Source organism: Oncorhynchus nerka, linkage group LG28 (assembly GCF_034236695.1).
Source record: "Oncorhynchus nerka isolate Pitt River linkage group LG28, Oner_Uvic_2.0, whole genome shotgun sequence".
Classification (NCBI taxonomy): domain Eukaryota; kingdom Metazoa; phylum Chordata; class Actinopteri; order Salmoniformes; family Salmonidae; genus Oncorhynchus; species Oncorhynchus nerka.
The window spans coordinates 43,642,344-43,663,866 of NC_088423.1; the positions used below are offsets into that span (position 1 = coordinate 43,642,344).

A 21,523-nucleotide genomic window follows, 5' to 3' on the forward strand; every position below is an offset into this window, starting at 1 on the left:
CGGGAGGAGCTGGGTGGTGGAGAGATAGAGACCAGGTCCACTCGATGGCGGAGAGAAGGCAGAGGAAGCCCGGAGCAGTGGATACAGAAGAAGGGGTCTGAAAGATTAGTGGAATCTGTGTGGGTAGCTGGACAGGTAGGATGACTGACAGTGAAGGTGAACAGGTGGTCACGTGTCAGGTGACAGAGGAATGGATGAGACTGAGGCAGGAATTCCTTTAACCATAAAGTGGTATATTTACTGAGTAGTCTGTGGTGGATTCATGGACGCACAGAACTTCTGGATCAGATGGAGTTAAGGAAGAGAAAGCAGCGAGATCGGGCGATGGCAATTTCCTCCTTTTATGGAGTTGAGATCTGTCGGACATTTCCACCTGACCTAATTAAAGCGCCCCTGGCCCAGCTGAGTAAATGGCAATGAATTAAAGGATTATTCCACCAACTCCATGGGCCTTTTCTACAGGGTCCGTTACATCCACCTCTACGTGGTCCGAGGCATTGGGCGCACTCTCCGTGAAAGTCCCTCCCTGACATGAACTCGACGCACTGTTTTATCCCGGCAGGTGACGACACCTCCGCCTGAGGAGAAATAAACAGTGAAAAAACAGAAATCTGAAGGAATCCATCTGGTACCCTCACTCAAAGCTTAAGAACACTGTTTGAGTGTGATTGGGAAGGCGATTATAAAATAATTACCTCAGAATCTTGTCTCCTGCAAGCGTGACGCGTTAGCTAGCTAGCTAGAAGGACCGTTAGCAGTGGCTAGAAAGCTAGCTGACTCAGGCTTCTAAACGGACAGATGTCAAAGGAATCTAAAATGTAAAAAATAATATGTCTTTGTCGCTCGGTCGAAGGCGTAGGGTATCTGAAATTGAGCAATTTGGATGAAAAAAAGTAAAGATGAATTTTCAGATGATAAGAATGGTGGCTTCGATAAACAGCGGTGGCTGAATAAAATAAGAATGAGACGCTCTGACAAGGCAGTGCATGTTATCGTCTCTGGGGTGGGGCAATATGGCCCAAATTGGCTAATCACTGCCTGCCATGGCCAAGACTGGACTTCGGTGGTTTCAAAGTAGAAAATTATTCAGTGGTGCTGTCTGGAGACAGTTTATAGCATAGTACAAACTTGAGTTTGAAATGAAGTAAAACCTGGTAGGTAGGTAGGTAGGTAGGCAGACAGTAGCTATCTACCTACAGCCATGTCTATCAGGCATGCTTTGGCAAATATTATTTTATAGTAAAACCGGCTTCAGTTTTAGATTTACAATAGTAAATTGTTGTATTATTGTTTCTCCTCAATGTTTGCTAGTAAATTTAGCTATCTAGCTTGGTGGATATACATTAGTTTGGAATCTTATCTTGTGTCATGCTTATAATTTTGTGAGATTGAAATTGTTACACAGGTAGCTAGTAAAATAATTTACAGTTGTTAATGTTACACATTTGCTAACAAGTTACAAATTCAGGGTGCTGTTTGAATGAATGTATGTTTACTTGCCTGCTTCTGCCTACCACTGCTCAGTCAGATACTTAGATACTTGTATGCTCAGTCAGATTATATGCAACGCAGGACACGCTAGATAATATCTAGTATTATCCTCAACCATGTGTAGTTAACTAGTGATTATGATTGATTGTTTTTTTATAAGATAAGTTTAATGCTAGCTAGCAACTTACCTTGGATTACTGCATTCGCGTAACAGGCAGGCTCCTTGTGGAGTGTAATGAGAGAGGCAGGTCATTATTGCGTTGGACTAGTTAACTACAAGGTTGCAAGATTGGCTCCCCCGGGATGACAATGTGAGAATCTGTCGTTCTGCCCCGGAACGAGGCAGTTAACCCACCATTCCTAGGCCGTCATTGAAAATAAGAATGTGTTCTTAACTGACTTGCCTAGTTAAATAAAGGTATAAAAAAACTATTGTTATGAAAGCTTGAAACGGCCCTAATTAATCGGCCATTCCGATTAATCGGTTGACCTCTAATCCACAAGCACAAAAACGTATAGTGCGATCAGTATAAAATAAAGCATTCACAAAATGCCACAAAGAGGACTACATTTAAAAAATATATACGTAAAAAAAAAAATATGAGGTCAAATCATGACCTCAGTGATCTTCAGGTCGGAAAGTCAGAGCTCTGGAAAGTGGTTTGAGTTCCCGAGTTGGATGACCATTCAAATAAATTGTTCCCGGGCGGTGCTCGTTTTTTTTCTCCAGAGTTCCCAGTTGTTTTGAATGTACTAAAGTCAGAAGTCGGAGATTTCCGAGATCCGAGTTCCCAGTTGTTTTGAACATGGCATTGAATGCACCAACAGTTTCCCTGGGCTCGGTTGGTGCTTATGGTCATTTCGGAAAAGGCTAAGCGAGAGGCAGAACTTTGCCAGAAATCTTTCTTATCCAGCAGGCGACGTTGTTTAGTTTATTTATTTATGAGGTTTATTTGATCGAATATACGTTTTGTCATGCTTAGATTGTTACGAGTGTACTGATAAGTAGGATACGTGATATCCCGGCAATTTTGAAAAAAACATTTTTTTATCGGAGTTGTCTCGAGATGGCTATACATATTCATGACATAAGGCTAGTAGCGTAGCAGATATTTACTACAGGTGGTTGATGTTAACAACTCAAATAATGAGATGTATCCACCAATCCAAAGAGAGGAATAGGGAGAGCTCCGTGCAGCTTTGTGTTAGGGCGGAGAGACAAGTATTGCCGCGTTCAAGTGCTAGTCAAACTCTGACATTTCAGATTTGTTAACTAGTTGTAGTCATACAAGTGCCACATTTGAACCAGTTAGCGAGTCGGAAATTTGAGTTTAGTTCCGACTAGCACACGAAGGCGGCAAAATATCCATAATCTTTGGTATGGTAGTGTACACTTTTCTAAATCCGTCATTACGCACAACCACGTAATACGTTCGCCCAATCAGCTGAAGAGCTTGAACCCCAAGAAAAAGGCAGCTAATATGGCAGGTTTGTGAGCAACCAGGTGGAACTTGCTTTGTTATTACTGTTATACGGCGGAATATGATTGTTTTATAACGCGGAAACGGGAAGAGGCAACTGCTCGAAATGATTTACTTGATAGTAATTTCCGCATTATCTGGCGCATTCATTACGTTGGTATTACAGTTCTTACTGCTTTACTGGAGAAGCCCCGAGCCAAAAACCGGGACAGTGCAATATGTCAAAGCAGTGCCTGATCCCGCCTTGAAGGATTACTTCAATAACCAACATGCCGAATCAGGTCAACAACAAGATATCGCAGCATCTGCTGCATCCAAACTGCAAGAGGCCACCTCTCCCAGGCAACAGGAAGCAGCTGTCACAAGCAGTAGCCCTAAACAACAACCGCCACCGCATTGTCAAAGCGAGCCCCTCCACACCTCCAAACCGGAGACGTGCAATTTTCTAAACGCGATCTTTTTGTTCCTATTCAGAGAACTCCGCGACACTCCTGTCGTTAGGCACTGGCTGACCAAAAAGATCAAGGTGGAGTTCGAGGAGCTATTACAAACCAAGACAGCTGGTCGGCTGTTGGAGGGACTCAGTCTCAGGGATATCTCCCTGGGTAATTCTTTGCCCGTTTTTAAAACGGCCAAACTTATTAATCCAGTGCGTTTAAATGAAGACGGCATGCCCGAGGAACTCAATTTCGAGGTGGACCTAGAATATAATGGGGGATTCCATCTAGCAATTGATGTAGACCTTGTTTTTGGGAAGTCAGCCTACCTGTTCGTAAAGATGACGCGTGTGGTTGGAAGACTGAAGCTGCAGTTCACTCGCGTGCCTTTTACGCACTGGTCCTTCACGTTCCTCGAGGACCCATTGATAGACTTTGAGGTGAAGTCACAGTTCGAGGGAAGGCCCTTGCCTCAGCTTACCTCAATCATTGTCAACCAGTTGAAAAGAGTCATCAAGAAGAAACACACCTTGCCAAATTACAAAATCAGGTAAAACTTGCTCAGAAACTACAGTTTTATATTTGTTTAGGTCTATGCAAGTCAGTAGGCCTGCCGAGAGATGGTCAAAAATGTGTATCAATATTTCAAGCTAGCCTAAGGACCATGGAAAGTGGCCCTCAACAGCCTTACTTCTATTTCTATAGTTACCAAGATCTGTAAGATGCATATTTGGACTCCAAGTTGGTGATAATACATAGGCCCAGAGCCTTCTATTTAGCTCAGTTTAAGGCTCTGCTTTGGCCTTTTAGCCTACTGCCACCTTTTTAGAAAAATGTTTAGGTTAAAAATGGACCACCATGTTACTGAAAGGTTTAATGACAACAAAACATGCTGTCTTGATGTTTTTTCAACTGTCAGCCAGGACATACCCACTTTCAGTATGCACACAGTGTGTTAGTTTAAGGTCTTGAGACATGGGATGGCACCTGTTGCAAAGAAAGCCATTGAGGGACATCATGGTTGCAGACGTATGAAAGGATAGGATTCATCCTATTTAGACAGAGGAGTGCTTTCTGTCACTACATTCAGAATGTTTTTAAATAATCACAACCTGGTGTGAAGTAGTGACAGTTAAACATTTAGCCGAAACTTGTGTAAAACTGAAAGACAAAAGCTTTCTAGTATTTCCCTGTTAGAAACATGAATGCACGTGCAGCATCCTTTCAGCTCCTCCTATTTATTAATCTCTGTCACTTTTTTCAGGCTCCCTTTTCTAGGTATCTTTTACTGGAAGTGTGCCCCTTCACTCTTGTATTTGGTTGCACTCTCATAGGTAAACAATTTAGACTAAGCTAGGCCTGGAAGTTTTCCGATTTTCTATAAACGTATGTCACATAGCCTAAATGTAGGTTTAACTGATGATATACTGCCTTACTAAATTGGTCTATTTTGTTACCGTAATGTTGTTACACTGTACCACTACTGTAACTTCTCAGGTATAAGAGCAATTTAATGTTAAGCGTTACCTTTTCAACGTGACTAGGCCTTAATGTAGAATAAATCGATGCCTTTTCAAGTTGCGGAAAACTAATCGATTGAATTATGCTGAAAAGGTAGGCCTTAGCCTATCACCTATAATTTGCTATGGTTGATCTTCTTCTAAATGCTTCTAGTGGCTCTGTCAGCTTATCATAAATGCTGTGACAGCACTCTCTGGGCTCAGAATTGGTGGCCCCAATTACATGGCACCCTGTCCCATGCAGCTGGCTCCTCTGTGTTATGTTTGGAAGGGTCACACTGGTGTGCTGGAACTGCAGCGATAGCTGCATTGGAATGTAAAACCTTTCTACATTCAGTCTCCTGTACAGTGTGATTAACATTATTCCTGTCTCATTCCTTTGCTTGGATTGTTAGAATAGCAGTATTCCAGCAAAATGTTATCTTGTTGCCTGTTCTATCCTTTGAAGTGAAATGCACTTCACATCCTGGGTAGGTTGTCTGCAGGTGCGTTGGAGATTCACTAGAATGTAGCATGCCAAAATCACTTTTTTAGTTTGCTATTAGCCTAATATGATTTATTTCAAGATGTGGTCTTTGCGTGTGAGTTTTTTTTGGGGCAAATCCACGCTAACAGAGGGATGCACAGTTCGGTAACAGAATGACGGTACCAACAGCATAAGCCGTCATTCTGTTACCAATCTTTGCATCTGCACTGTTCTGCAAGCACGTGTTTTTGTAAGGTTTTATATGGTTTGTTGAACTTTGCAGTAATTAGTTTTTGTTTGACATACATTTTAAAGTGAAAGATCAGAGAAACTTAGCATTTGCACTGTTTTTCAAGTAGTGCTGAGCGATTACCTGAAGTTTCGGGTTATTTATTTATTTATTTTTAATCAATTAGTTGACCAACATGGTTTATTATTTGAATTCCGCTTTGTTAGTTTTTTTCTGTGAGCTCAACGCGCACATTGCACAGTTTCTCTAGAGATAAATCAGGTCTTGTCTGAACTGGGATGTAGTAGGGAGTTGTAGTTAACAACAGGCCAATATTCTACGTAGTTTAGCGCATATAACATGGTAATTATTCCGTTGTCATAAATCACATTTTTTACGGCAATATTTTTCGTCAATTGGACGATGCTTTGTGTTCTTGAAATTTGCAACACAAACAAACATGGAGGAGCGTGAACGTGACACAGAGCACAGAGACACGGAGCTCGTACCTAAAAGAGGGGCTACTTCAGTCGCATGGATGTGGTTTGGGTAGGGCTGGGCGATATGGCAAATAAATGATCACTATCTATATATTTTTTTCATTCGATAACGAAAGTTATCACGATATTAATCAAATAATGTTTAAAAGGTGCATATCTGCTTTAGACTCAAGAATGCCTGAACAAACCACTAGGCAGAGCGTTGGGCCAGTAACCGAAAGGTTGCTAGATCGAATACCTGAGCTGACAAGGTAAAAATACATAATAGCAATGCATAATAGCATTTGTGATGTCTTTTCAATGTTTGCTTGTAGGGCATAAACGCTGTCAGTGCTGACTGCTTCGGGCAAACATCCCTAGATTGGCTGGTGCTTGAGGGGCGTTTATCAATACCGTGGCGCAAAATCAAAACTTCCTGCATGTTCCAAACAGTGACTTTGCTTCAGATGTTGAATAAGGTTTGTCGTATTACCAGACTTTGTAGCCACCTGTCTACGGCAAAATTTGCACCGAATGTTGCTTGGCTCTTTGTCGGACTTCAAAAAGCCAAACCACTTCCAAATTACTGAAACAGTTTAACCCTTTTTTTTTATCAATTTCTTCGTTGGAAGCTGCTCCTTCTCCATGGCTATCACTGCCACTGTTTTCGCTTACATCAATCATTTTTTGTGGTTAATAGTGGCTACTCCATCACATGAGGTGCTAAGTGGTTTTTAGTGGGCGTATACTTCTCCACGTGCATATTGTCACTTCTCCTCACGTTCCTGCTGCGTCAGAGGTCAAATTGACTGCTGTACCTAATTATTCTATATCGACATTATCGAAAATGAATCTAAACGTTTTATATCAATATTGAGGGAAGTATATTGAATATTGCCCAGCCCTAGGTTTTGGTATGAAAAGTCTGACACAGACCAGAAAACCGTCCTCTGCAAAATATGCCGCAGGCCAGAGTTCTGACAACAAGCTCAAACACGACTAACCTCTTTACCACCTACGCAAGAATCATGTGAAATAGTATGGAGAGAGTCTACGGATGAGACCCAAAAAAGTACAGTTGAGTGCTCAAAACAAACCCCTGACTCAGACGTTGCAAGAGGTTTTTGCCCGCGGCACACCATATGCCAAAGAATCCCGAAGATGGAAGAAGAGAACAGCTGCCGTTACAACTTACATCTGTCCAGACATGGCCCAATTTACATGGTCGAGAAACGGGAGTTTCTTGAGTTGGTGCTAACAGTCGACCCAAGGTACCAAATGCAAATTAATATGTGACAAGTATTAATGCCAAAATAACAGGCACGCCCCCCAAAATATATCTATTTTAATTTAAGTATTTTCTATTTACCTTTTTTTTTTTTGATTTTATACATTAATATTTTTATTTTGTTACATGCTTAACTGAAAATTTGCACAAAGGTTCTAAATAAAAGGAGAAATAATCAATAATAATATTTGTTGAGTATAATTCAAAATGTAATAAGAAATGTTTATTTATTTTATTTCACCTTTATTTAACCAGGTAGGCTAGTTGAGAACAAGTTCTCATTTACAACTGCGACCTGGCCAAGATAAAGCATAGCAGTGTGAACAGACAACACAGAGTTACACATGGAATAAACAATTAACAAGTCAATAACACAGTAAAAAAAATATACATTATATATACATTGTGTGCAAAAGGCATGAGGTAGGCGAATAGTTACAATTTTGCAGATTAACACTGGAGTGATAAATGATCAGATGGTCATGTACAGGTAGAGATACTGGTGTGCAAAAGAGCAGAAAAGTAAATAAATATAAACAGTATGGGGATAAGGTAGGTAAATTGGGTGGGCTATTTACCAATGGACTATGTACAGCTGCAGCGATCGGTTAGCTGCTCAGATAGCAGATGTTTGAAGTTGGTGATGGAGATAAAAATCTCCAACTTCAGCGATTTTTGCAATTCGTTCCAGTCACAGGCAGCAGAGAACTGGAATGAAAGGCGGCCAAATGAGGTGTTGCTTTAGGGATGATCAGTGAGATACACCTGCTGGAGCGCGTGCTACGGGTGGGCGTTGCCACCGTGACCAGTGAACTGAGGTAAGGCGGAGCTTTACTTAGCATGGACTTGTAGATGACCTGGAGCCAGTGGGTCTGGCGACGAATATGTAGCGAGGGCCAACCGACTAGAGCATACAGGTCGCAGTGGTGGGTGGTATAAGGTGCTTTAGTAACAAAACGGATGGCACTGTGATAAACTGCATCCAGTTTGCTGAGTAGAGTATTGGAAGCTATTTTGTAGATGACATCGCCGAAGTCGAGGATCGGTAGGATAGTCAGTTTTACTAGGGTAAGTTTGGCGGTGTGAGTGAAGGCGGCTTTGTTGCGGAATAGAAAGCCGACTCATGATTTGATTTTAGATTGGAGATGTTTGATATGAGTCTGGAAGCAGAGTTTACAGTCTAGCCAGACACCTAGGTACTTATAGATGTCCACATATTCTAGGTCGGAACCATCCAGGGTGGTGATTCTAGTCGGGCGTGCGGGTGCAGGCAGCGAACGGTTGAAAAGCATGCATTTGGTTTTACTAGCGTTTAAGAGCAGTTGGAGACCACGGAAAGAGTGTTGTATGGCATTGAAGATCGTTTGGAGGTTAGATAGCACAGTGTCCATGGAAGGGCCAGAAGTATACAGAATGGTGTCGTCTGCGTAGAGGTGGATCAGGGAATCGCCCGCAGCAAGAGCAACATCATTGATATGTACAGGCCTTTACATGTGGTCATCTTATATAAACTATTTATTCATTGAATTTACAGAATGTGCTATATCGTGATATGTATTGTTATCGGGATATGAAATGACCTATATCGGGATATGAGATTTTGGCCATATCTCACAATTACCATGATCCACTTCTACTTGTCCGGTCTGTGCTTATTTTATGCCTGCTACAAAAGAGGCAGAAGAATGCACGATCGTGAGGGGATATAGGGCAGCGCACAATTGGCCTAGCGTCATCCGGGTTAGGGTTTGGCCGGGGTAGGCCGTCATTGTAAATAAGTTCTTAGCCGACTTGCCTAGTTAAATAAAATAAATATAGAGTGCAGCTGTTGCTTCGTGAGATATCTCTACCTGAAAATACATGATTTTAAGTGATTCATCATTGGTATTCAGCAGTCATAAAAGTATGCCTTATTTACTTTGAAGAACTACAAAATATACTTTTTTGTCAGAAAGCATAGGCAGTAGCTCTATAGAGATGATGACTTGAAATAAAATAATAGTCAAATAAAACGCATGTAATATACACAACTGAAAATATATAAGTAATGTGAATAAATGGCTAATAAGTGATAAGCAGTAATGGGCAGTCACTAGCGTCATGGGAATTCTATTAATGGTTTTATTCTGTGTTACAGCATTCAACTCAAATGGTTGAAGTCGAAAAGCCTGATAATTTAAAAAAAGAAAATCCAACCAAAACTTAACCGGCCTCAAAAATTGATTGCTCAGCACTATCTTCAAGGAAATGTGTTTTTTAGTGAAATTCGGTGGAAATTGTTAAAAGTTGGCCTTGTGCATGGAGTTGTATGGTTTGCCAAACAAAAACCAATGATTGCAAAATTAAGCATACATTTTAAAGTAAAAAATTGGTGTCTCTGCATCACTGTGTTACTGTGGAATTGCCCTTTTTCAGAATGCGTAGTTGTGATTATCGGGTTGTGTAATAAAATACTGTAATATGTTCTGGTCCATTTCAAATCATGTTTATCATTGTTCTACCTGGCTGTTGCTTTGAAAATGTAAAAAAATATTTTTTTGCCCTTTTTTCTCACCAATCTTGTGATATCCAATTGGTAATTACATTCTTGTTCCATCACTGCAACTCCCCTACGGACTCGGGAGAAGCGAAGGTTGACAGTCATGCGTCCCCCGAAACACAACCCTGCCAAGCCGCACTGCTTTTTGACACACTGCTCACTTAACCCGGAAGCCAGCCGCACCAATGTTTTGGAGGAAACACTGGCCAGCTGGTGACCGAAGTCAGCTTGCAGGCGCCCGGCCTGCAATGAGTCGCTAGAGCGCGATGGGACAAGGAAATCCTAGCCGGTCAAACCCTCCCTTAACCCGGATGACGCTGGGTCAATTGTGACACAGCCTGGGATCAAACCCGGGTATGTAGTGACGCTTCAAGCACTGCGATGTAGTGCCTTAGACTACTTTGCCACTTGGGAGGCCCCTGGCTGTTGATTTTTACATGTTTTATTTGATATCAACATTTTTAACACTGTAATGCAGCAAATAGTCCCTACAAAACCAGCTTTTCTCGTTGATTTAGATTATACTTAACTAATTAGGTGAGATTAATCAGGTAATTATTGCTGTTTAAATGCCAGAGAATGTGAGTAGGCACATTGCTTCACTTGAAAATCAATGAAATGCTGTCTTGTGTCCGTTCATTTTGTCAGACTTTCCTTTTATCCACTATGTACTGTGTGGGCTGCAGAGCAGGCAAACAATGGTTTTGTTGTTTTGTGAGAACAACAACTCAATGTAACTATTTTAATGTTCCTCTGTGTGGCCACAGACACCTTTTGGCATGGCATAGCCACTTCTTGTGAAAGATCTGTTTCGGCTCATGTGTGGGAGCTAACTGTTAATTGTAGACTAAATGCACCAATCTGGAGGAGTTGCCTAAAAGGGTGCATGTGTCTGAGGTGCCCATGATAAGGACTGACTGGGCAAGCTAGGGTTCTGAGGTGATGTAATATAAAACAGCCTTTGAGGACAGAGCAGTGGACATTAGGATTTGCTGAATGTCACAGATGACAGAACTCTGGGCCAGACGGTTTACCAGGATGTGTACTCCAAGCATGCGCAGACCAACTGGCAAGTGTCTTCACTGACATTTTCAAACTCTCCCTGACCGAGTCTGTAATACCTACATCTTTCAAACAGACCACCATAGTCCCTGTGCCCAAGAAAGTGAAGGTAACCTGCCTAAGTACAGCACTTTGAGATATCAGCTGATGTACGAAGGGCTATATAAATACATTTGATTTGATTTGATTTAAGTGATTACTGCCCATAGCACTCACGTCGCTAGCCATGAAGTGCTTTGAAAGGCTAGTCATTGCTCACATCAACACCATCATGCCGGAAACCCTAGACCCACTCCAATTCGCATTCCGCCCCAACTGATCCACAGATGATGCAATCTCAATCTCACTCCACACTGCCTTTTCCCATCTGGACAAAAGGAACACCTTTCTGAGAATGCTGTTCATTGACTACAGTACAAAGCTCATCACCTAAGCTAAGGACCTTGGGACTAAACACCTCCTTCTGCAACTGGATCCTGGATTTCCTGATGGGCTGTCCCCAGGTGGCAAAGGTAGGCAACAACACATCTGCCACACTGATCCTCAACACTGGGCCCACTCAGGGGACTAAGCATGCACCCCTACTGTACTCCCTGTTCACCCACGACTGCGTGGCTAAGCACGACTTCAACACCATCATTAAGTTTGCTGACGACACACAGTGGTAGGCCTGATCACCGACAACGATGAGCCAGCCTATAGGAAGGAGGTCAGAGACGAGAACTTCTCCCTCAATGTGTGCAACACAAAGGAGTTGATTGTGGACTGAAGGAAAAGGAGGGCCGAACAGGTGCCCATTAACATCGCCGGGGCTTAATCGGAGCAGGTCGAGAGTTTTAAGTTCCTTGGTGTCCACATCACCAACAAACGATCATGGTCCAAACACACCAAGACAGTTGTAAAGAGGGCATGGGTCCCCAGATCCTCAAAAATCTCTACAACTGCACCATCGAGAGCATACTGACTGGTCTAGGACCAAAAGTCTCCTTAACAGCTTCTACCCCCAAGACCATAAGACTGCTGAACAATTAATCAAAATGGCCACCCGGACTATTTACGTTGATCTGTTCTGCCAGGTAAGGGGCCAATCACTTGGTGGATCAGATCAGAGTAAAATGCACTAAACCATTCACCCTGTTCCCGTCCTAATCTGAGAGTGGACAGGACAGACCAGATTGGAATCATTTTTTTGTAAGCTTGGGCTTACCGTGCGTCATTCCTTTTTAATTGTCATGACTTTGGGTGGTTGTTTGATTGACTCTACAATATGACTCGTATGTCCTGTGTGAAATTCAGAAATGATTTTAGTTTGAGATGTCCTGGACCTTCCGTAATGGGTGAAGCCTCATGGCGTTGGAGCCATTACGGCATCAAACAACCCCCACCTCTCACTTATCCACTGTCAGCTGGGTTGTTTGTTACATAATTGCTCTCCAGACATCTGTTATTCCTTCACTTTTACGTCTAACCTCTCGCTCTCTCTTTGAGCTCTTTGACTCAACATGCTGAGGGAGGGACACAGCACAGTTTTACATGTAGGTAGCCACTTTTTAATGGACCCTCTTCTCCTCTATGCTCCACTCTGGATAACCTGGGACTTCAGACACTTCATTGATTGAGCTGTCATTGTTATTAAGCTGTTCTATTGGATCTCAGAGAGGGAGAAAAAGAGGTTTATAAAACAATGAAGCTAGAAGTACTACTACAGCCTGTACTACTACTACTACTACTACAGCCTGTACTTCATACAGGACAAATGGCCATGCCCTCGCCCACCAATCTCCCCTTATGTCCAACCTCTGTCAATAGAACAACATATTGCATACTCTTGTATAAGTGTGTGTTTTAGTGACTGGTGCTCAGCTTGGGGTGACCACATTTAAAATACCCAAATGAGGGAGAACAGGATTTTGCGGGACAGTGTAGCCTACATTAATAATTTTGGGGGGCCAGCACCCCCCAACACACACACATCCCCTTTAACTAAAGCGCACCTAGCCTACTCTTGCCTCATGCCAAATTTGGTGATGCAGAAAACGAGACCACGTGTAGCTGTTTTCTGAAAATGTGGAATATGTGGCCAAAGAACATTTTTTGGTTGGTTTCAGGGAATGTAAAACAGTTAGGAAGTGAGACTAAAAATGGGATTGAGTGAAGTAGAAGCAAATATGTTGAATGAGCAAACCGCACTAGTTTGAAATTGACCTTATGTTTCAGTCTAATACGGCGATTTACATACTTCTGTAGCTCTTTGTTAAAAGCATGCTTTTTGTAAGTACTTAACTGTCCAATTTTCTCCAAATTTAGATGGAATTCAGCCCGAAAGGATTTGACAAATGTGATAGGCCAATGTCATATCTCAACCAATGTCTCACCCTGCGCTGTGCATAATATCAGATCTCAACAATGATTGGAGAAGTGTTTAACATCACCAGCACCACATCCCTATGATCTATCTCGTCAAAAGCGCAACGTGATTGCAAAAGGTACAGGTTGGAATGTCTATTTTCCTCGATTGAAGAGGAAGTCTGAGTGAAATGCGTGATAAATGTACCTTTTCTGTAAATTAATTTATTGATAAAATGTGGGACACAATTGTTTGGTTGTGGGACAAAGGGCCAAAATGCAGGACTTTCCTGCACAATCCGGGATATGTGGTCACCCTATGTCAGGGTAGGGCTGTGACTGTCATGGGATTTTGGATGACACTAATGGGCCATCCACAAAAATGTATGTATGTATGTATGTATGTTTTCTCCTCTCCTCCGCTCCTGACTGTATGGGCAATGTGTGTTGCAGCTGCAATATGGGGGGTGTTGCCTAGGCAACCGACAAATCCTTTGCTCCAACCCCGCTGGTCATCATTAGCTTCCATAGCAACAATGTCCAAAATTTATGGCTGAATTCTGCCCATTTCTACAATTGATCTATTAAAATGTGATTTAAAACCTAACCCTAAACCATAACCACACTGCTAACCTTAAGGCAACACCTTGCTTGTTGTAGCAAGGACCAACAGTTTCATCACGTTGTTAACAGTCCATATGTTACCGCAGAAACTGACAAAACTGCACGAATGCCTGGCCGTCCCGTCTAAATGGTTATGGCTGTTTTATTTTCATTACGGTCTTCATCCATAACCATCGGTTATTCGTAATTGTGCTAGACATCCTGATAATGTTGTTCATGACATCCTGATAATGAATAACTTCATCGATTTCCTTTTGCTCGAAATTTTTTTTTTTTTTTTTTTACAAGACACCTGACCAGTTTTCTTTACTTGCTAAAGTGATAGGACAACTCACAGTCTCTTAAATATGGATCACAATCTGTTTCAGCTCAATGTTTTCAAGATTTCTATCTAACATCTTTAGATTTCACTGTTGCTAGGGCACCGGGCATAACAATGAAGTACATTTGTATCAGAGTACAGTAATAATTTAATGAGCATGCATGTGATTTCAGTTCTATTTTGAGTGAAGTAGTAGAAAATGCTATGCTACTGTCTTTAGCACACACACGACAAGTTTATGATGACACGTGCTCCCTGATCCTGTTAGGGCATTGAGCAGTGGGGGGGTTACACAGGTGGTGTTGAGTCCATTTCCATAACATAAATAATTGCTGTTATTTTCACCACATGGGCCATTGGCATGTTTTCCAGACATGTTTTCCAGACATGTTTTCCAGACATGTTTTCCAGACATATGCTTCTTCTCATTTTGAGACTGATACCTTTACAAAAAAAATGTAGACTAGGTAGTGGAAGGATTTTCAGTCTGCTTTGCTCAGTAATGTAGTTTTCATACATTATTTAAGAAAATCACAATGTGTTTGGTTATTCCATCAGATTGTTGCATTTTACTGGTCACCTCTGCTTATCATCTCCTCTCACCTAGCAACCCTCATACAGTCATTTTAGGATTATTGCCTGAAACATCTGTCTGGCTGCATTTGATCCAGTCCTCCCAAAATAGACTTTAATCCTCACCGATCACACCAGGACTATTAAACTGAGTTTTGCAGATCTTTATTGGGCAACCAAGGCAGTTCAAATCAAATTTGATTCATCGCGTGCTTCGTAAACAACAACAGGTGTAGACTAAGTGTGAAATGCTTACTTATGGGTCCCTTTCCAACGATGCAGAGTTAAAGATAAGATATATACTTTTTTTAATGTAGGGTCACCCATTATTTTGATAGAAAATCTGGACTATCTGTAGATGTTATACAGATTCTTATCAACAGATAGTATGAACAATTGCTTGATAAGAGTAGGTTTAGGGTAAGGGTTAAGTTTTTAGGGTTAGGATAAGGGTTAGTAGATAGTCCATGCTCTACAGATGAACTATCCAAATAAGAAATAGTGACAAGGAATAAATACACAATGAATAATATCAATAACGAGTCAAAATAACCTGGCTATATACTGAGTTGATGTGCAGGGGTACGAGGTAATTGAGGTAGCTATGTACATATAGGTGGGTTAAAGTGACTAGGCAACAGGATAGATAATAGACAGTAGCAGCAGCGTATGGTGTGTGTGGTGTCAGTATGCATGTGTGTGAATGTTGTGTGTGTGTGTGGGTGTATATAGTGCGCGTGTGGGTAGAGCCCAGTGTGTGTGCATAGTCAGTGCAAAAAAGGATCAATGCAGGTAGTCCGGGTAGCTGTTTGATTAGCTATTTAGCAGTCTTGTTTAGAAGTCATATGCCTTGGGGGTAGAAGCTGTTTAGGGTCCAGGTTTTGCCCACTGGGGAACGTTTAGCTAAAAATGTTGATAAACACTGAACGAAAATATAAATCTGAGCCTATTGGTATCCGACCTCATGCTCCGATAGCATCTGCCTGACAGTAAGGGAGAGAACAGCTCGTGGCTGGCGTGTTTGCTGTCCTTGATGAGGCTGCACGCCTTCCTCAGGCACCGTTTCGAGTAGATGTCCTGGATGGGTGGGAGCACGGTATTAACTATGGCTGTATCCGAGTAAAAAAAAAAAAGAGTCATCTGTTCTTCTGATGAAGCGATTGGTTGAAATTTTAAAACGTATATTTTAAAAATATTTTTGGCAAGCCATATGTTTGGCTACTGAGCTTGTCTGATGCGTTAAGCACTGCACATAAGATGAAGACACAGGTCAATATAGCCTAACAAGAAGCTGCTGCTGGCCTTCGCAGATTCTACCATTATGCTCCTGATGTTGCCGGTAATAAGCTACACCAGCGTTCGGCAACCTTTTCCAGTTGGAGTGCCAATTTATCGTACCATTTCTACTGATCTGCATGCCAGTTAATTTATTCCTTTATAATAATGTCTTCATATCTCAAAATCAATGTCATGTGGTTAATCAATTATATCTAAATGATTCAAATCTAAAAGTAACATCTATTGCCATATAAAAGTAGCCTATAAAGCCAACAAATAAAAACGTTGAAGGTAGAAACTATCCTGATAAATATCCTGTAAATCACATTGGCTACTCATGGAACTTTTAAATATTGTGTCAACTATTGTATTAACTTGGTCCAGCCCGAAGCTCGTGCTAGCAAACTTGCAACATTGTATAAAATATTCTGGACCCTCAGAGTTTCCGGGGCCAATAAGCTCGGGACAGACACACAGCTGTAGGCTATTTTGCGCAAGGGAAAATAAGTAATCTGTTAGATTTACACTATATATACAAAAGTATGTGGACACTCCTTCAAATTAGTGGATTCGGCTATTTCAAGCTAACGTGTTGCTGACAGGTGTATAAAATCGAGCACACCGCCATGCAATCTCCATAGACAAACAGGCAGTAGAATGGCCTTAATGAAGAGCTCAGTTACTTTCAACGTGGCACCAGCATAGGATGCCACCTTTCCAACAAGTCAGTCAAATTTCTGCTCTGCTAGAGCTGCCTCTGTCAACTGTAAATGCTGTTATTGTGAAGTGGAAACATCTGGGAGGAACAAAGGCTCAGCCGCAAAGTGGTAGGCCACACAAATTCACAAAACGGCACCGCCGTGTGCTGTAGCGCGCAACAATTGTCTGTCCTCAGTTGAAACACTCTACCGAGTTCCAAACTGCCTCTGGAGTTTCATGAAATGGGTTTCCATGGCCAAGCAGCCACACACAAGCCTATGATCAACATGCGCAATGCCAAGCGTAGGCTCAACGGGTGCAAAGCTCGCCTCCATTGGAGCAGGGGAAACGAGTTCTCTGGAGTGATGAATCACGCTTCACCATCTGGCAGTCTGACCGACGAATTTGGGTTTGGTGGATGCTAGGAAAACGCTACCTGCCGAATGCATAGTGCCATAGTGTTGGTGGATGAGAAATTATGGTCTGGGGCTGTTTTTTATGTTTCGGGTTAGGCCCCTTAGTTCCAGTGAAGGGAAATTTTAATGCTATAGCATACAATGACATTCGAGACTATTCTGTGCTTCATCTTTGTGGTAACAGAAGTGGCACTCCTAGTGGCCGGGGACTTTAATGCAGGCAAACTTAAATCAGTTTTACCAAATTTTTACCAGCATGTCACATTTGCAACCAGGGGGGAAAATAATCCTAGACCACCTTTACTCCACACACAGAGATGCATTCAAAGCTCTCCCCCGCCCTCCATTTGGCAAATCTGACCATAATTCTATCCTCCTGATTATATAAGCAAAAACTAAAGCAGGAAGTAAGTGACTCGCTCAATACGGAAGTGGTCAGAACGCGGATGCTACACTGCAGGACTGTTTTGCGAGCACAGACTGGAATATGTTCCTGGGACTCATCCAATGGCATTGAGGAATACACCACCTCAGTCATCTGCTTCTCAATAAGTGCATCGATGACGGCGTCCCCACAGTGATTGTATGTACATATCCCAACCAGAAGCCATGGATTACAGGCAACGTCCGCATCGAGCTAAAGAGTAGAGCTGCCGCTTTCAAGGAGCGGGAGACTAATCCGGACGCTAATAAGAAATCCTGCTATGCCCTCAGATGAACCATCAAACAGGCAAAGCGTCAATACAGGATTAAGATTGAATCCTACAACTTCAGCTCTGACGCTCGTCAGGCTTGAAAACTATTACGGAATAGAAAGGGAAACCCAGACGCGAGCTGCCCAGTTACGCAAGCCTACCAGACAAGCTAAATAACTTTTTATGCTTGCTTCGAGGCAAGCAACACTGAAGCATGTATGAAAGCACTAGCTGTTCTGGATGACTGTGTAATAATGCTCTCGGTAGCTGATGTGAACGAAACCTTGAAACATGTCAACATTCACGAAGCCGCTGGGCTAGACGGATTATCAGGACGTGTACTCCGAGCATGCGCTGACCAACTGGCAAGTGTCTTCACTGACATTTTCAAACTTTCTGACTGAGTCTGTAATACCTACATGTTTCAAGCAGACCACCATAGTCCCTGTGCCCAATGAAGCGAAGGTAACCTGCCTAAATGATTACCGCCTCGTGGCACTCACGTCTGTAGCCATGAAGTGCTTTGAAAGGCTGGTCATGGCACATATCAACAGCATCCTCCCGGACACCCTAGACCCACTCCAATTCGCATACCACCCCAACAGATCCACAGATGACGTGATCTCAATCTCACTCCACACAGCCCTTTCTCACCTGGACAAAAGGAACACCTATGTGAGAATGCTGTTCATTTACTACACGAAGCTAAGGATTCTGGGACTAAACACCTCCCTCTGCAACTGAATCCTGGACTTCCTGACGGGATGCCCCCAGGGGATCAGAGTAGGCAACAACATGTCTGCCACGCTGATCCTTAACACTGGGGCCCCTCAGGGGTGTGTACTTTAAGTTTGCTGACGACACAACAGTGGTAGGCCTGATCACCAACAGCAATGAGACGGCTTATAGGGAGGAGGTCAGAGACCTGGCAGTGTGATGCCAGGACAACAACCTCTCCCTCAGTGTGAGCAAGACTAAGGAGCTGATCGTGGACTACAGGAAAAGGCAGGCCAAACAGGCCCCCATTTAACATTGACGGGACTGTAGTGGAGCGGGTCGAGAGTTTTTCAAGTTCCTTGTTTTCCACGTCACCAACAAACTATCATGGTCAAAACATACCAAGACCCTTGTGAAGAGGGCACGACAATGCCTTTTCACCCTCAGGAGACTGAAAAGATTTGGCATGGGTCCCCATATCCTCAAAGTTCCACAGCTGCACCATCAAGAGCATCTGGACTGGTTGCATCATCGCCTGGTATGGCAACTGCTCGGCATCTGACCGTAAGGCGCTACAGAGGGTAGTGCGAACGACCCAGTACTTCATTGGGGCTAAGCTTCCTGCCATCCAGGTCCTATATTATAGGCGTGTCAGAGGAAAGCCCATCAAATTGTCAGAGACTCCAATCACCCAAGTTATAGACTGTATTCTCAGCTACGGCATGGCAAGCGGTACCGGAACGCCAAGTCTAGGACCAAAAGGCTCCTCAACAGCTTCTACCCCTAAGTCATTAGACTGCTGAACAATTCATTAAATATACATTGAGTCCTCCCCCTCCCTCTCATTTTGAACACTGCTGCTACTCGCTGTTGTTTGATACCTGTGCATAGTCACTTCTCCCCCACCTGAATGTACAGATTACCTCAACTAGCCTGTACCCCCGCACACTGACTCGCTACCGGTGCCCCCTGTATATAGCCTCGTTATTCTTATTGTTACTTTTTATTATTGCTTTTTATTTTAGTCTACTTGATAAATATTTTCTTCTTCTTGAACTACACTTTTGGTTAAGGGCTTTTAAGTAAGCATTTCACGTTTGTCTACACTTGTTGTATTCGGTACATTTGACAAATAAAGTTTGATTTGATCTTTAATTTGAACAGTTTGGGGAAGGCCCTTTTCTGTTTTAGCATGAAACAAAGCGAGGTCCATACAGAAATGGTTTGTCGAGATCGGAGTGGAAGAACTTAACTGGCCTGAACAGAGCCCTAACCTCAACCCCATCGAACACCTTTGGGATGAATTGGAACGCCGTCTGCGAGCCAGGCCTAATAGCCCAACATCAGTGGCCGACCTCACTAATGCTCTTGTGGCTGAATGTAAGCAATCCCAGCAGCAATGTTCCAACATCTAATGGAGTTCCTTCCCAGAAGAGTGGATGCTATTATAGCAGAAACTCCATATTAATGCCCATGATTTTAGAATACAATGTTTGATGAGCAAGTTTCCACACACTTATTTGGTCATGTAGTGTATTTTATGACGTTTCCACCGGATCAGAGCATTACATTTTTTCCTCCTTTCATGCTTAGTGGTTATCGAAAGGGAGAGAGCTGGAAAGATTTTTCAAATAGGCTAAATTGAGGAACTGTTGTAATTCTTAATGGATGTAAAAACAGACTTTGTCAGTGAGTTAAGACAATCAGATAATAGTATTAGATCACCAAATGGGCACACTTATAGACCTACACTTGTGCGCAGGCCTGGTAGCCTCATCCTACTTCTATATGCGAAATCAGGTGTGTGTCCTTAGTCAAGATTCGACAGGACGTCTCCAAGCAAAAACTCGGAAATGGAATGAACCAAAACTTTTTTTCTCAGAAGTTTAGCCTAGGGTGTGCTCTCTGCAAACAACGTGTCCACTCCTACAATGACAACGGTAAGACTGTAATAATAATATTAAATGCATAACAGAAATTACCGTAACCAAACAAACATTGTAAATGAGAAATAATGGGAATTGACAGTAAATGTACTACTGGTGATACTGGTGTGCCATCCCCGCAGCCTCTGCAATGGATTAGTCCACTCAGACAGGCGTGAATCAGATGGGTGTCTCGTGTGGCAGAATCTTTTTATATTCAGTGCCTACGTTACAGCCTTATTCTAAAATTGATTAAATTGTTATTTTTTTCTCATAAATCTCCACACAATACCCCATAATGACAAAGTAAAAACAGGTTCCTATACATAAAAAAAAAGGAAATATCACATTTACGTAAGTATTCAGACCCTTTACTCAGTACTTTGTTGAAGCACCTTCGGCAGCGATTACAGCCTCGAGTCTTCTTGGGTATGACGCTACAAGCTTGGCACACCTGTATTTGGGGAGTTTCGCCCATTCTACTTTGCAGATCCTCTCAAGCTCTGGCAGGTTGGATGGGGAGCGTCACTGCATAGCTGTTTTCAGGTCTCTCCAGAGATGTTCGATGGGGTTCAAGTCCGGGCTCTGGCTGGTCCACTCACATATACATAGTCTTGTCCCGAAGCCACTCCTGCGTTGTCTTGGCTGTGTGCTTAGGATCATTGTCCTGTTGGAAGGTGAACCTTCGCCCCATTCTGAGGTCCTGAGTGCTCTGGAGCAAGTTTTCATCAAGGATTTCTCGGTACTTTGCCCAGTTCATCTTTCCTTCGATCCTGACTAGTGTCGCCACAGCATGATGCTGCCACCCCCATGCTTCACCGTAGGGATGGTTCCAGGTTTGGGCTCCCGAGTGGAGCAGTGGTCGAAGGCAGTGCTAGAGGCACTGAGACACCCTGGTGGCACTACAGACACCCTGGTTCGAATCCAGGCTGTATC

At 42.6% G+C, this 21,523-nt stretch overlaps 1 protein-coding gene across 1 annotated transcript in view; it reads left to right on the forward strand.

Moving 5' to 3' along the window:
• Positions 1–2,656: 2,656 nt before the first annotated feature.
• Positions 2,657–21,523, forward strand: part of LOC115113258 (PDZ domain-containing protein 8-like) — a 70,722-nt gene continuing 51,855 nt past the window's right edge. The window contains exon 1 of the mRNA XM_029640727.2: positions 2,657–3,959. Within this exon, the coding sequence (XP_029496587.1) occupies positions 3,079–3,959 (881 nt within the window). The 5' untranslated portion in view covers positions 2,657–3,078. The remainder of the gene's footprint in view (positions 3,960–21,523) is intronic.